Genomic DNA, 17414 nt, shown 5'->3' with positions numbered 1-17414 from the left:
ACCTGACAACAGCACTATATTCACTGAAGGTGACCACTTGCTGTAACTAAGAATTTGTAAGTCTGGTGATTACAAACTTTTAGCTAGTTGTAACCAGCTGTTTGTTTTTATTATCTGGTTCTTCTCATATTTTAATCTTGTTTTTTATGGTCAACCTACCTTACATTCTTCTGCTGTTTTCAGTATGTGCTGAAATGAACTGTTTATAAAATTTAATGAAGTTTAAATTAATTAATTTTCCTTTTTTCTGCAACTCATTTTTTATGGTATTAAAAGTGAGTCTTAAAATTTAAATTATGGTAGTTTTATGTCATGTATGAGGTACAGATATAATTATTTAAATATATATTTTATCAGTTTAATTCTTTAAACCACTCAGTGACACAATGGTAAGTCTGTAAACTTACTAGATTCTGTGGTGGGCAGAGCGCAGTTAGCCCATGATGTAATTTTGTGCTTAACTTCAAAAAAATAAACAAATTAATTGTTGTTAGAAGCTATTTTAAATAATGAATAAATAAAAGTTATCTATTGAAACATAAATAGATAGTGAAAAATTGTACAAACATACATTTATATAACTATTTATATAAATTGTAAGAAAAAATATTAATATGTTAAATTTTATTACATAAAAAGTAAAAACATGATTTTAGGTAACAATGTTCTTTGTGTTGTTTAACTTTAATAATGTGAAGTTTTATTGTGTTGTTCTGTTTCAATGTCTAATATATGTGAACTATATATTCATTTTTAGTTTTTTTCCTTCTGTAGTAATCAATTTTTGTGAGGAGCTGAAGCCATGTAAAGAAGGTAGCACATGTGTTAATGTTGGTGGGGATTACCAGTGTGACTGTCCACCAGGACTTGTAGGAAAAAACTGTGAAATTAATGAAGATGACTGTTCTTCTGATATTTGTGAGCATGGTGGTACATGTATTGATGCTCTTAATGGCTACCACTGTCTCTGTTTACCTGGCTTTACTGGTGTAAATTGTGCACACAACATCGACGACTGTGTGGGTGGTGAGTGAGAGTCTTTCTGCTTCATTTAAAAAACAAAATTATGTTGTCATAGCAAATGAATTGGTATTACAAAGAACGTATTTGTTACATAAACACTCTTTACCATCTAAAGTATATAGAGTATTAAAGTATTGTTTTTGAAGAATTATTTTTACCTTAGTAGGGCAGTATAACAATTTTAGAAATCCCTGTTTTACCATAGGAAGTGCTTTGGATGCTGTAACCTTATGGCTGTTTTATATTTACCATAAAAAATTACTTACGTTTGTATTCACTTCTAACATAAATTTGTACTCCAGAAAATATTAAGGCTACAGGTTGTTATTTAGGTAGAACATGTGCCCTTTCTTGTGTTTAACATAATTTATTTATTTAGTAACTCTGTGTATATGAAAAGTGTGTAGTTTATGTTATTTAAATGGTTATTAAACAAATGTTCTAAAAATAGAATGATCTTTATATTCTTTAAATAAATCCAAGATCATCTATCCAACCTCTGGATCACCAATTAGCTCCCACTATTCAAATCAGAAATGGTTGTACTCTTGTTATAATCTATATGTGATTGTGTGTTTCCTACAGATCCATGTTTGAATGGTGGAACATGTGTTGACAACATCAACAGCTACATCTGTCTTTGTCCTAAAGGATTTACAGGCAAATCCTGTGAAATTAATTTTTATGACTGTGCATCAAATCCATGCCAAAATGGAGCAACATGTTTTGATGTCAAAGATGTAAGTAAACTTTTGTAATTCTATAAACATTAATAAAAATATGTAATTTTTAAGAAACAAAAAAACTCTTCATTTTAGTAAATTTTAGATGTATATGTATTTTATACAGAAACCTTTTCTCTTTCCTTAGATAAACAATTCACTTCATATTTGAAAACACGTTTATTTTTGTGATGAGGAGAAGCTCACTTGAAGTGAAAATGTTTTCTAAACATGGCTGGCATGGGTATTAAAACTTTTACTAAAATAAAGTTGAGAACAAATGCTGTTTTCTATTTTTTTTAATAAAAGTTTTAGTACCAATACCAGCCTTCTTTAAAATTCATATCTATTTTGATAAACAATATTGGTAGACAACCAGAAACAGTATTTAAACTCTCTACTCTGTAATCTACACTGTTGAAGAGCATATTAAAACTGTTATATTTTGTCATAAGTTTCAATTTTTGTTGAGAAGTTTTCAATCATGTAATATTTGACTTGTTTTGGGATTAGTGGTAAGCATTACTGCACTAAAGTTTTTAACTGATATTGTAATGTCCAATAGCTCAGAAAATCATATTCCATTTGTTAGATAGGGCAGCAGTTTTATAAAAGAAAATTGAAATATTCCTACCTATATCAACTCCAAAATATTTAGAATTGCTGAGGTTATGAAGCACATTTGTGTTGAGTTCAATAGAAGTAGCAGTAAACTTAATGATGCCAATAAAACGTTGTGATGGAGGAAATGTGGGGTCTCACACAAGAGTCATTAACAAAGTTTTATCAGTTTCACAACAACTTATTTATTTCCTCATATGTACGGTACTTTTCCTTCCTGTTCTACACAGTTCTATAATATATAAATAAGTTGTTGTGAAATGAATAAAACTTTGTTCATAAGAGAATGTTTGTTGGCAGGGTTTCATACAAGATGTCTCATGATGCTTTATAGAACTGCGTAGAAGAGGAAAGAGGTTGATTATACATATGTAGAAATATAAAACAATTTTTGATGGCACCAATAAAACTGTGTGTAGAACAGATGGTATATGAGTTTTTTGATACCTGTTTTGCTTAGTAAGAAAGGATAGGGTGTCAATAGTGATAAGGTCAGCATGCATGTGAACCAGATTTTGATAAATTATAATAATGTAAAAAGTAATCAAGTTATGTTTGACTAAAAAATATTCAGGAAGAGAACTTACATCATAACCTTTGAAGTGAATTATTTTCTGCTGTCCACTGAACTATTTGGTGAAGTCAAGTATATTCTTCTTCTCATGTAACCACTGTATTATTTTGTAATTTTAAGTATGTCCTGCTCAGTAGGGTATCATGCTGTTCAGTATTAATATTTCATAATATTAACAGCATTATTTTTCTAACTAAACTATAGGGGCTCTGTGAAGGGGCTCTGCTCCTCAATGTATTTCACTAAGAGAACAACATTGGATAGCTTTTTCTTTTTTGGTTTATTTAGTTCATGTTCACCTGAGGAAGGGTAACTGAAAAATAAAATAAAAATGTTACCATATCAAAGTTTTCTGAAAGTGAGTATTTGACATAAACATTTTATCTTCCGCTTACTTTGGTTAATCAAATGTATTATTATTATATTTTAGGATTTTCAGTGCTGTTGTCCAAAAGGTTTCACAGGAAAACGGTGTGAAAAAACAGTCAACAAGTGTGAAGATTTGCCATGTAAAAATAGAGCAACATGTGTGAGCACATTGGAAGGATTTGAATGTGAATGTCAGAAAGGGTTTGAAGGAACATTCTGTGAAGTAAACATTGATGACTGTTTATCCAATCCCTGTCTCAATGAAGGATTATGTGTGGATGGTGTGGACTTCTTCACTTGTAACTGTACTCCTCCCTTTACTGGAGACTTGTGTAGTTCAGGTAAATCATTTTATAGAATTAATTAGGAAAACAGAAACTGCATAACAACTGAGTGCATTCTGTATGTATTTATTACTGCATAATGATATTAAATCTCACACCATAGTTGAGTTTATACCTGTCCTACTAAAGATACATTAATAAGTAACCATTCCTACATGTAGTGATCTTATAAGAATGTAGTTCTCTTGATTCAAGAACCAAAATAAAACAAACTATTCAGGCTGATACACAACTGAAATATATTAGGTCAGTTATTTCCTGTTTTTGATTCATTTTTACTAGATAAATGATGTTAGCTGAACATTTTTTTTATGCCAATTACTTATGTGAACTAAGACATTTACTGCTTTTTTTACAAATTAAACATGTGAAGTTTATACATTAACAATTTCCTGTGTTCATTTCAGTTCTACCACATGAATTTTATATCAACTTTCCTGTGGCTTTGACTTCCAGTTTTGTTGACATACAGTCCAATCACCATCTTTATGCAGTAACTGTAGCCTTCTGGATGAAAACACATAATAAAGCTAACAGAGGGACACCATTATCCTATGCTTATAAGAACATGAAGACAGGAGAAACTGTAGATAATGCCTTGACTTTATTAGATGTTAATAAACTAGTACTGTACATCCACGGAAAAACATTTCGTACAGAAATTCAAGCCAACAGGTAAAGTTGCACTTTTTAGGATGTAATTCCAATAACTATCGAACCCTTATTTTACTGATGAGTTCTCACAGGCAAAATGAATAGTTTAACTCACTAAAGGTTTTTTTGTTGTTGTTGAACTTCACTGAAAATTGGTCCAAATACTTTTGATGTTTTCAATTGATTTTCTGGTTGTTATACTGAAAGATAGTGTAACACAACAAAACCTCTATAACTCAGAGGATTTGACAATTTAAAATAATGAACTTAAAACAAAGAGCATTTAGAATGACAGGCAAATAAAACTATGGTACAAAGCACAGAATAAAAATGGTTTATTTTATATTCTAGTGATGGATATACATTATCTATCTGTTAGCCTTGTGTATCTAATGAATCTAAAAATTAGGATCAGATATGAGAAGGAAGTTTCTCCTAATGGTCCAATAATGTGGAAATAACATTAAAACTGAACACTGCAACTGTATCACTTACATAGCAAAATGATGACTAAAGTGTCTAGGTAAATATGTATATTCTAATGTCTAGCAAAATTAATCTAGAATTTACCCTAAAATTTAGAATACTACTCTAACTATTCTGGCCAAGATTGGTCTGTAATATTTATTTTTCTCATGAGTTTTCTTTTGTTTACTTTTAGAAGAAGCTAAATCAAAATTTGAGTATTTCATCATACATTCCCCAAGTGTATTAAATGCTAAATCATTTGTAACATATGGTTAATTAGGAGTTCATATTCCTCAAATGATAGGCTTAAGTAGCTGTTTTAATTGACTGTTACACAAAATAGACTTAAGTAGTAGCTAACTTGATAGTTGGTGGTTCTTGCACAACATAAACATAAAAAGCATTTTTCATTGATTATCATATAATATCGGCTTATGTAACAGTTTACATGGTAATTGGTGATTTTTATACAACACAGACTTAACTAACTGTCTGAATGATAATCAGTGGTTGAACATAATATATGATTCACTATAAATATATATGCTTATGTAACAGTTTACATGGTAATTGGTGATTTTTATACAACACAGACTTAACTAACTGTCTGAATGATAATCAGTGGTTGAACATAATATATGATTCACTATAAATATATATGCTTATGTAGCATTTTACATGGTAATTGGTGATTTTTATACAACACAGACCTAACTAACTGTCTGAATGATAATCAGTGGTTGAACATAATATATGATTCACTATAAATCAGTTTAAGTATGAATGATGTGTTTAAAGAACATGGGAAGTAATATACGAAGATACTTATGTCACAAGACTTGGATGTTAACTGGCATTTCATATAATATATTTGAATATTTATATTACAAGACTTGGATGTTAACTGGCATTTCACTTTATGTGTGTAGATACTTATGTCACATGACTTGGATGTTAACTAGCAGTTCACATATCATTACCCTTAACTAACAGTTGATATAATATATATGTGACATAACAGTTTACATAACATAGAAGTTAACTATCATTTCACATAATATAGGTGTTAACAAACAGTTTAAATAATATGGATGTTAACTTCTAGTTTACTTAACTAGCATGCTAACTAGCAGGTTACAAATAGATGTTAACTACCACTTTACCCAACATGGATGTTAACTAGCAGTTTATAAATGGATGTTAACTGGCAGTTGACAAGTGCATGTTAACTAGCAGTTTGTACACAAGCATTACGTTTTTATTTTATGAATGGTTTTTTTAGTAGAATATTTATTTTCTCTTAAGGTATTTTGCTAAGCAAACTCATAAGTTTTCTTGCAAGAAACTGATTGATATCTGCTATTTTGTTGAAGAGTTATAAATATTGTTTGTTTGTTTTTGAATTTTGTGCAAAGCTACTCGAGGGCTATCAGCGCTAGCTGTCCCTAATTTAGCAGTGTACGACTAGAGGGAAGGCAGCTAGTCATCAACACCAACTGCCAACTTTTGGGCTACTCTTTTACCAATGAATAGTGGGATTGACCATCACATTATAATGCCCCCATGGCTGAAGAGGCGAGTATGTTTGGTGCAACAGGGATGCGAACCCACGACCCTCAGATTAAGAGTCGAATGCCTTAACCCACCTGGCCATGCTGGGCCTAATTATAAATAAGAAAGAACTTGATAAGCATTAACTCCTTTTAATTGCATTATATTCAATTACATCTAAATATTTGCTATGATACAATGCACGTTGTTTCAGTTATAAAGTTATTTCAGAAAAAGAGTTCAAAAATAATTTGAATATGCCAACATTTATGCCAATAACTTAAAAGATTGCATGTAAGACTGTTGAAGAAGGAAAATATTTAATTACAAATATTATGAGACAATAACATAAGAGAAATAAAAGAAAACTAAAACATTTCCTTCAACATAAGATACTTGCAGCCAATACTTTTAAACTTCTCATATGATTGATAAATAAAATTCTCGCTTTATGATGGTGTTTTTTTGTACTAGTAAATGCTTTCTTCTAACAGGGATGACTTGTGGCACCATTGTACAATTACTTGGGATAGCCAGAAAGGGGACTGGGCCATCTACTGGGATGCACATCTTAGCTTGTCTGGGTCTGGTGTGGCTGTAGGAGAGAGACTGTGGGGTGGACACTTTATTCTTGGACAGGAACAAGACAGTCTTGGAGGAGGATTCAGTCTGACTGAAGCGTATTCTGGAGATATAGCTGAGGTACAACAACATGTTGAAAAGGCACACAATCAACATATTGCTAATACATACTGCCAAGTTAGGTAGCTACATAGCCATATTTTAACATTTGATAGAACTATTACTGAGGTACAACAGGGAGACAGTTGGTGACAAAAGTAGTATACCTTAATCATTGTCTGATCTATACCATCAATTTATTCAAAGATGTAACCAACATATAATCTTTACGTGCTATCTAGTTGATAGGTACCATCAACTTATTCAAAGATGTAATCAGTGTAGTAGCTTATGTATACCAACATATTATTCAAAGATGTAACCAGTGTAGTAGCTTATGTGTACAAACATATTATTCAAGCATGTAACCAGTGTAGTAGCTTATGTCTACCAACATATTATTCAAGTATGTAAGCAACATATTATTCAAGGATGTAAAGATACTAAATATATGTATTTCTTTTAAAAAACACAATCACATAACCATAACCCTTTTACCACAGTTCATGTAACCATAACCCTTCAACCTCAGTTCACATAACCATAACCCTTCAACCACAGTTCACATAATCATAACCCTTCAACCACAGTTCACATAACCATAACCCTTCAACCACAGATTATGTAACCACAACCCTTCAACCATAGTTCATATAGCCATAACCCTCCAACCACAGTTCACATAACCATAACCCTTCAACCACAGTTCACATAACCATAACCCTTGAATAACAGTTCACATAACCATAACCCTTCAACCACAGTTCACATAACCATAACCCTTCAACCACATTTCATATAACCATAACTCTTCAACCACAGTTCACATAACCATAACTCTTCAACCACAGTTCAATAACCATAACCCTTCAACCACAGTTCATATAACCATAACTCTTCAACCACAGTTCGTATAACCATATCCCTTCAACCACAGTTCATATAGCCATAACCCATCAACCACAGTTCATATAGCCATTACCCTTTAACCACAGTTCACATAACCATAACCTTTCAACCACAGTTCACATAACCATAACCCTTCAACCACAGTTCACATAACCATAACCCTTCAACCACATTTCATATAACCATAACTCTTCAACCACAGTTCACATAACCATAACTCTTCAACCACAGTTCAATAACCATAACCCTTCAACCACAGTTCATATAACCATAACTCTTCAACCACAGTTCATATAACCATATCCCTTCAACCACAGTTCATATAGCCATAACCCTTCAACCACAGTTCATATAGCCATTACCCTTTAACCACAGTTCACATAACCATAACCCTTCAACCACAGTTCACATAACTATAACCCTTCAACCACAGTTCACATAACCATAACCCTTCAACTACAGTTCACACAACCATAACCCTTCAACCACAGTTCATATAACCTTAACCCTTCAATCACAGTTCATATAACTATATCCCTTCAACCACAGTTCACATAACCATATCCCTTCAACCACAGTTCACATAACCATAACCTTTGAACCATAGTTTATATTTTTAAGTGCATTATTATTCTCATCAATGTCTATTTTATATGATAATTATATAAATTATATGCAGTTAAATTACAAGTTTACAAATTAAAATGGTTGTAAATATGTATCAAAAATGAAATTCAAAGTAAGTTAATTAAGTGTGAGTTATAATCAGATCTATCTAGACATTATTCTAGTGGGTTTAGTCATAAAGATAGTAAAGTGGAAAGTTCTAAGTGAAATTATCCCAGAATGTATTGCAGTAACTGATTAGAGTAGAAACATTCCTCTTATCAAAATTTGTACTAGAGGAACTGAATAAGCCTCTGTGGACTATAAGAAAGTAGAATCTCATTTTAAAATGTAAAGAACATTTGTATATACATTTGAATTTGTTTTAAACATATTATTTTAAAACAAATGGACTATGTGCTGTTTGTCTATTTTTGAAATTTATCAGAGATCAGACCCAGACAAAGAACCTAACCTTACAAACCTGACATTAAGAAACATTATGAAAATCACTTATTTTATACAAGAATTAGTTTCCACACGAAATAGTTATATTCAAATATACTGACACTTACATTTCGTTGGAAACTTTTGTTTATGTTAGATTAATATGACATTTCAACAACTAAATCAGTTATTTTCAAGTAAAGACACAGAATAAATTAAATTGGAACATTATTGTAATAATAATAACAAGAGAAATAAGTCACAACTGAATATTACTAAAATTCATATGAAACAAATATGTTATCTTTAAAAATCATATTCTAACATGAAAATATATCTCCAGGGATGTAAGTATTACATAAACGTATGAGTGGTTAATGAGTCTCATAAGATGAATTGAATACCAAAACCTATGATTATGTCAGCAAAGGACCACACCTGTGGTACCAACCTATAGAGAGGAATACCCCTGAGACTAGACAAAATGTTATTTAATACATATATACTCTTCAAAAAAAGAAACGCAAAAGGGATATTTTTGTTGTTTTAAAAAGAAATATATGTAATAATGTTACAAGCTCAGAATATGTGATGTTACACGTGTTAAGGCACTGATTGTCAGACCAAAATGACAATAAAAGTTGTGCACTTTGAAAACAGAGGAAAATATCGGATTTTTCGCCAAAATGCATTCGTGTCCAATAAATTTGTTTCAGAGATCTGCATGTTCTGCAAGTGCAACATGCGCAAAATCCCTATAAACGTGACGGGTTCTCGGTTTCCATAACTCAGTGTTAAGCCACCGACATGCAATACAGTTACGCCAAGACTGACTGAAGCACAACGCAACAACGCCATTGGTCGCTTGGAAGCAGGCGAATCTCGATCAGATGTTGCCAGAGCTGTGAATGTCCACCCAAGCACCATCACAAGGCTATGGAATCGTTACCAACAACATGGATCAACTTGTGACAGTCCACGATCTGGCAGACCTCGTGTGACCACGCCCGCGCAAGATCGCTACATCCGGTTACGTCACCTTCAAGATAGGACCACCACTGCGACGTCTACTACCTCAACCATACCAGGGCTGCGTAGGATTTCCGATCAGACCGCACGCAACCGTCGATGAGATTCTTAGGCCCCATGTGCAACCCATCATGGTGAACGTCAACGACGTTTTTCAACATGACAACGCCCATTCTCACACAGCTCGACTCACCACTGTCTTCTTGAGACATCACAACATCAACGTTCTTTCCTGGCCCTCCAGATCACCAGATTTAAACCCCATCGAACATCTTTGGGACGAGTTGGACCGACATCTGCGACGGTGACAACCTCAACAGCAGACTCTACCTCAGCTTGCAGCAGCTTCGCAGGCTGAGTGGACAACCGTTCCACAGGATGTGATTCGTCATCTCATCGCTTTCATGGGCAGGAGATGCCAAGCAGTTATTGATGCTCACGGGGGGGCATACTCTTTATTGAAGTTGAGTGACGTTAAACGTCAACTAGTGAGCGTGGACTTTGCCTTTCCAGACTTTGGATGTTCAGCAGTGAATGTGCAAAGTTTCACACATGTCATACAGAACTACCCGGAATAAACTTGTTAACAATATGTCTCAAATTTTGCCTTTTGCGTTTTTTTTTTAAAGAGTATATTTTATTTCTACATTGATAAATGTATAAGTATGACAAATGAAACCAATAATTCATACGACATTGCTGGATTTAAACGTTAGATCATAATGAAAGGTTTTCCTCCTCCAAGATTAAAATGATTCATTTTTAAATTATAGGATGAAATTAAAAACAGTTGTTAAAGATTTCTTTCTTTGTTGTAATTGGTTTTTGAAATGTGTTGTTTGTATTATGTAAGAATATGTAGTTGTTTGTTTCTTGTAGTTCAATGTGTGGGACTTTGCCATGAATAATGAGCAAATTACAGCATTAAAAACAACTTGTGGTTTGCTGGGAAATGTAGTGACATGGCCTGAAGTAAAACATAATATCCATGGAAACGTTTCAGTTTTCCAAGATAACCCATTGTGTAATGGTATGTTCTTTACTCTGTTTTAACATTAAAATATACACTTCACTGAACTTGAAATAGGAACATTTTTAAGAATATGATCAGTCTTGAGTTATTTATACATTTCTGGTCTACGTAACCTTCTCACGGTTGACATAGATACTCCTTGAGGCAATGTAGTAATGAATATGATATCTTTCTCTCTATCTTAAAAGTATGGTTTCTAAAACACACCTTAAATATGTGAAGATTCCATCTTACATTAATGAGGAGCACTTACTCTTTCACCCTAACTTATCAGTGATACAAGACAGGTTGCTATGTATGTGAAGATTCCATCTTACATTAATGAGGAGCACTTACTCTTTCACCCTAACTTGTCAGTGATACAAGACAGGTTGTTATGTATGTGAAGATTCCATCTTACATTAATGAGGAGTACTTACTCTTTCACCCTAACTTATCAGTGATACAAGACAGGTTGCTATGTATGTGAAGATTCCACCTTACATTAATGAGGAGCACTTACTCTTTCACCCTAACTTGTCAGTGATACAAGACAGGTTGTTATATATGTGAAGATTCCATCTTACATTAATGAGGAGCACTTACTATTTCACCCTAACTTATCAGTGTTACAAGACAGGTTGCTATGTATGTGAAGATTCCATCTTACATTAATGAGGAGCACTTACTCTCTCACCCTAACTTATCAGTGATACAAGACAGGTTGTTATATATGTGAAGATTCCATCTTACATTAATGAGGAGCACTTACTCTTTCACCCTAACTTATCAGTGATACAAGACAGGTTGCTATGTATGTGAAGATTCCATCTTACATTAATGAGGAGCACTTACTCTCTCACCCTAACTTGTCAGTGATACAAGACAGGTTGCTATGTATGTGAAAATTCCATCTTACATTAATGAGGAGCACTTACTCTTTCACCCTAACTTGTCAGTGATACAAGACAGGTTGTTATGTATGTGAAGATTCCACCTTACATTAATGAGGAGCACTTACTCTTTCACCGTAACTTGTCAGTGATACAAGACAGGTTGTTATGTATGTGAAGATTCCACCTTACATTAATGAGGAGCACTTACTCTTTCACCCTAACTTGTCAGTGATACAAGACAGGTTGTTATGTATGTGAAGATTCCATCTTACATTAATGAGGAGCACTTACTCTTTCACCCTAACTTATCAGTGATACAAGACAGGTTGCTATGTATGTGAAGATTCCATCTTACATTAATGAGGAGCACTTACTCTTTCACCCTAACTTGTCAGTGATACAAGACAGGTTGTTATATATGTGAAGATTCCATCTTACATTAATGAGGAGCACTTACTATTTCACCCTAACTTATCAGTGATACAAGACAGGTTGCTATGTATGTGAAGATTCCATCTTACATTAATGAGGAGCACTTACTCTCTCACCCTAACTTGTCAGTGATACAAGACAGGTTGTTATATATGTGAAGATTCCATCTTACATTAATGAGGAGCACTTACTCTTTCACCCTAACTTATCAGTGATACAAGACAGGTTGCTATGTATGTGAAGATTCCATCTTACATTAATGAGGAGCACTTACTCTTTCACCCTAACTTATCAGTGATACAAGAGAGGTTGCTATGTATGTGAAAATTCCATCTTACATTAATGAGGAGCACTTACTCTTTCACTTTAACTTGTCAGTGATACAAGACAGGTTGTTATGTATGTGAAGATTCCACCTTACATTAATGAGGAGCACTTACTCTTTCACCGTAACTTGTCAGTGATACAAGACAGGTTGTTATGTATGTGAAGATTCCACCTTACATTAATGAGGAGCACTTACTCTTTCACCCTAACTTGTCAGTGATACAAGACAGGTTGTTATGTATGTGAAGATTCCATCTTACATTAATGAGGAGCACTTACTCTTTCACCCTAACTTGTCAGTGATACAAGACAGTTTGTTATGTATGTGAAGATTCCATCTTACATTAATGAGGAGCACTTACTCTTTCACCCTAACGTGTCAGTGATACAAGACAGGTTGTTATATATGTGAAGATTCCATCTTACATTAATGAGGAGCACTTACTCTTTCACCCTAACTTGTCAGTGATACAAGACAGGTTGTTATGTATGTGAAGATTCCACCTTACATTAATGAGGAGCACTTACTCTTTCACCCTAACTTGTCAGTGATACAAGACAGGTTGTTATGTATGTGAAGATTCCATCTTACATTAATGAGGAGCACTTACTCTTTCACCCTAACTTATCAGTGATACAAGATAGGTTGCTATGTATGTGAAGATTCCATCTTACATTAATGAGGAGTGCTTACTCTTCCACGGTAACTTATCAGTGACACAAGACAGGTTGTTATATATGTGAAGATTCCATCTTACATTAATGAGGAGTGCTTACTCTTCCACGGTAACTTATCAGTGACACAAGACAGGCTGTTATGTACATGAAGATTCCATTTTACATTAGTGAGGACCAGTTAGTCTTCCAACCTAACTTGTCAATAATACAAAATAGGTTGTTACGTATCTTAGAACCTTGTTTTCTGTTGGTGAGGAGCAGTTACTCTATGTCTATTAATTATCAGAAATACAAAACCAGTTGTTATATATGTGAATACCTCACCTAAAATGAATGAGAAGCAGTTAATCTATGTCACTGACTTGTTCAGTATACATTGAAAAGCCCTTATATTATGCTTGTTGTAATGCAATATGCTTTTATTCCTAACTTAATGCATGGTTAGTAGGTGTGAGTGTAAGAAATGTACACTTTTCTTAAAATATTAGGAAATATAAATGAACAGAATTTGCATTCTTGTTTAAAACTGTGCTCAAGTTAATGTATTATAATTCGAAATGAATGCCATTTGAGGTACATGCTAGAGATCAGTGTTTTCTATTTTAGACCTATATTCTTCTATCTTGATTTAGATATTGGAAAGTGTTCAACTGCAGATTGTTTATGTATCAACCAAGAACCATCACAGAGTGAGTTTTGTGAAAATGTTAAATATTTTTTTAATATGAATTAATACATTGCTAGTTGCTAGTTACAGATATTTATTACTGATTCAATTTAAATTCAAATGTAACATTTCACATTATCAAACAAAAATGTTTCTCTTTGAAATGATTTTTGAAATGTGTCATTATCCTTAGAGAAAGTATTTTTTCAACAATTATGGAATTATAAAGAGTTGTAGTCATACAAGTGAAGTAATGATATTATTACTGTGTAATTAATAAATGATCTAATATTTAAACATAGTATAACTTATAATTAACTTACTACCAACTAAAGATCTAATATGTAATGAAGTTCAATGCATAACATATGTGGTTAAAATGCTATTATGTTTTATTTCTGTTCTACTTAGCCTCTCAGCTAGTGATCAGTAGTTCCTAATTTGCCAACATGAAGATATATATATCATGATATATAATTGATTTCTTGATTACACTGGGGAACACTCATTTTGTTGCATTTAAAAAAAGACCTTTCTATAGTCAATTTGAGTGTGTTGATTTCAAATCTGAAGTCGGTTTTTGTCTGCAAGCTACAGATTTTATGCAATTTGACATTTTTATTTATTTTTTAATTTTTTGTTATTATAGGAAATTATAGGAATAGCTTATCAATTTGTTTGTGTATTTTATTCAGGTAGGAATTTGCATTTGTACACTTCATCTGGACAATCTCATTTAATGCTCCAGCAGTAGTCAGCCATCATACTTTTGTCCCAGCGCCCTTGGTAGCGTTCTTCCATGACCTTTAGGTCTTGGTGGAATCGTTCTCCTTGTTCGTCACTCACAGCCCCCAGGTTGTCAGGGAACTTATCAAGGTGGCTGTTCAAAATATGAAGCTTCATGCTCATGTTGCACCCGAGATCACGAAAAGCGAGGAGCATTCTGTTCACAAGTTCACTGTAGTTCTCCGCCTTATTGTTTCCAAGGAAGTTCTGAACGACTGCCACAAAGGATAACCATGCTGCCTTTTCTAAAGCGGTCATCTTAGCAACAAACTGATCATCACGAATTAGGGTTCGAATCTGTGGGCCATCAAACACGCCTGCTTTGATCTTCTCAAATGATAACCCTGGTAAAGCTGTGATGATGTGTTGGAAACATTCACCTTCGGTTTCCAGGGCTTGACAAATTGCTTCATCAAACCTAATTTGATGTGAAGAGGAGGAAAGATGATCTTATCTCTGCTTACAGTTGGGTCTTGTATGATATTTGGCATGTCTGTTTCAAGGGTGTCACGAATAGGCCAGTCCTTCTGGACCCAATGTCTGTCTCGTGCTCGGCTGTCCCACATACAGAGGAAACATGGAAACTTGGTGAAACCTTTCTGTTGTCCAAGAAGAAAGTTGACCATCTTTAAGTCTACACAAATGATCCAATTGTGCTCATGATATTTTAATAAGTCCATGACCATTCTCATATCATCATAGTCTTCCCGCAAATGCACTGAGTGACCGACAGGTACTGCTCCATAAACATTCCCATTATGTAAAAGAACACACTTTAGACTGCGTTATGAACTGTCTAAAACGAGTCTCCATTCAGCAGGACTATAGTAAGGTACACCCAGTTCTTTGAGAAGCCCTTGGATGTCATGGCAGTAAACAAACTGTCTGTCTTCTGAAAAGAAGGTCACTAAAAGCTGGTCACGCTTTCTGAAATATGATACTTTAACAGAGTGATCAACAAGATTTCTCCCTTGTAATCTTGATGCCAAAAGCTCTGCTGCTTTCTTTGAAAGACCTAAATCCCGCACTAAATCATTCAGTTCAGCCTGGGGAAGAGGCTTGGGGACGGGGAAAGGTTCAGTGTCTGAAGAACAGTTCTCCGATTGTGTACACTTTTCTGACAATTCACTGTCACAACTGTCTTGTTCGCTTGTATCATGTCCAATGTCTTTATCGTCCAATGAAGGCAAGCCTTTGAAAACTGGAACAGGAACTTCTTCTGAGTGCGGAGCAGGCCGAATAGCTGAGGGAATGTTCAGATACGTAATCTTATGTCGATTTTTCTTCCCAACACCCGTTGCGTTTACCATGCAGAAATAACAGTCAGTTACATGGTTGATGGGTTCGCGCCAAATCATTGGAACACCAAAAGGCAGACCATTGCGTTTTCCTTTGGTCCAGTCTCGAAGCATTTCCTCACAATTGTGGCACACAACATGAGGAGCCCATTGCTTGTCTTGATCACCAAGATGAACTTCAAAATATGCCTTGTAGGCACGCTTGACGAACAAGGATATGTTACGTCTCTGACGATTGAGTGTGTAGCATCCACATATGTAGCAGAAGGCATCAGGCTTGTTTCTGCAATGATATCTATTTTTGGAAGCCATGTTTGATCTGAAACAAAAGAAGAATGACCAAAATATTAGAAGCTATCTATATATATGGACGTGAAAATGCTTATACATGGTTTACGCAAGTTCAAATTTGTACAATTTCATTAACCTCAAATTGCATACAAACTAGAGCTTGTAGAGAAAAACTAATTTCAGATTTGAAATCAGTGCCTAAAACTCCTTCAGAATCAGTTAAAATATCCAATGCAACTCAAAGTTACTGAAAAAGTGTTCCCCAGTGTTATCACCCTTCTATTCTTTCTTAAAGATATCTTGTTCACTTCATTTTGATATAAAACTTCAGTGTTATGCTCTAAGAAGCAACAACTGTGATAAGTGTATTACAATTTTGTTCCTAGTTTACATAATTGTATTTTCATGGTTTACAGGAAATCTGTGCTGGAAATATTTACCAACCTGCACCCCCAGTCCTTGTAGTAACAGTCAGTTATGTAAGCAGACTTCAGATGGACATTACTACTGTGAATGTGAAACAGGCTATGAAGGAAAATATTGTCAGTTTGGTAAGTTGTTTTCTACATGAATTGATAAAGTCTATAAAGTAAAACACACTCAGTTTAGTATGTCCAGATATACCTAAGCTGATAAAGGCTATAAAGTAAAACACACTCAGTTTAGTACGTCCAGATATACCTGAGCTGATAAAGGCTATAAAGTAAAACACACTCAGTTTAGTATGTTCAGATCTACCTGAGCTGATAAAGGCTATAAAGTAAAACACACTCAGTTTAGTATGTTCAGATCTACCTAAGCTGATAAAGGCTATAAAGTAAAACACATTCAGTTTAGTATGTTCAGATATACCTGACCTGATAAAGGCTATAAAGTAAAACACATTCAGTTTAGTATGTCCAGATATACCTGAGCTGATAAAGGCTATAAAGTAAAACACCATCAGTTTGTGATGTCCAGATCTACCTGAGTTTATAAAGACTATAAACAAGAACACAATCAGTTTATCATATCCGGATCTACATGAAC

General features: G+C 34.0%; 1 protein-coding gene across 1 annotated transcript in view; it reads left to right on the top strand.

The window, feature by feature from the left end:
* LOC143251821 (uncharacterized) overlaps window positions 1-17414 on the top strand; it is a 124687-nt gene that overhangs the window by 80607 nt on the left and 26666 nt on the right. The window contains exons 15-22 of the mRNA XM_076503061.1: window positions 775-1026; window positions 1609-1763; window positions 3371-3650; window positions 4061-4328; window positions 6821-7028; window positions 10878-11028; window positions 13976-14032; window positions 16802-16936. Coding sequence (XP_076359176.1) covers window positions 775-1026; window positions 1609-1763; window positions 3371-3650; window positions 4061-4328; window positions 6821-7028; window positions 10878-11028; window positions 13976-14032; window positions 16802-16936 — 1506 coding nt within the window. The remainder of the gene's footprint in view (window positions 1-774; window positions 1027-1608; window positions 1764-3370; window positions 3651-4060; window positions 4329-6820; window positions 7029-10877; window positions 11029-13975; window positions 14033-16801; window positions 16937-17414) is intronic.

This window comes from Tachypleus tridentatus, chromosome 6 (assembly GCF_004210375.1).
Source record: "Tachypleus tridentatus isolate NWPU-2018 chromosome 6, ASM421037v1, whole genome shotgun sequence".
Lineage (NCBI taxonomy): Eukaryota > Metazoa > Arthropoda > Merostomata > Xiphosura > Limulidae > Tachypleus > Tachypleus tridentatus.
This window is presented reverse-complemented; position numbering and strand designations above follow the sequence as displayed.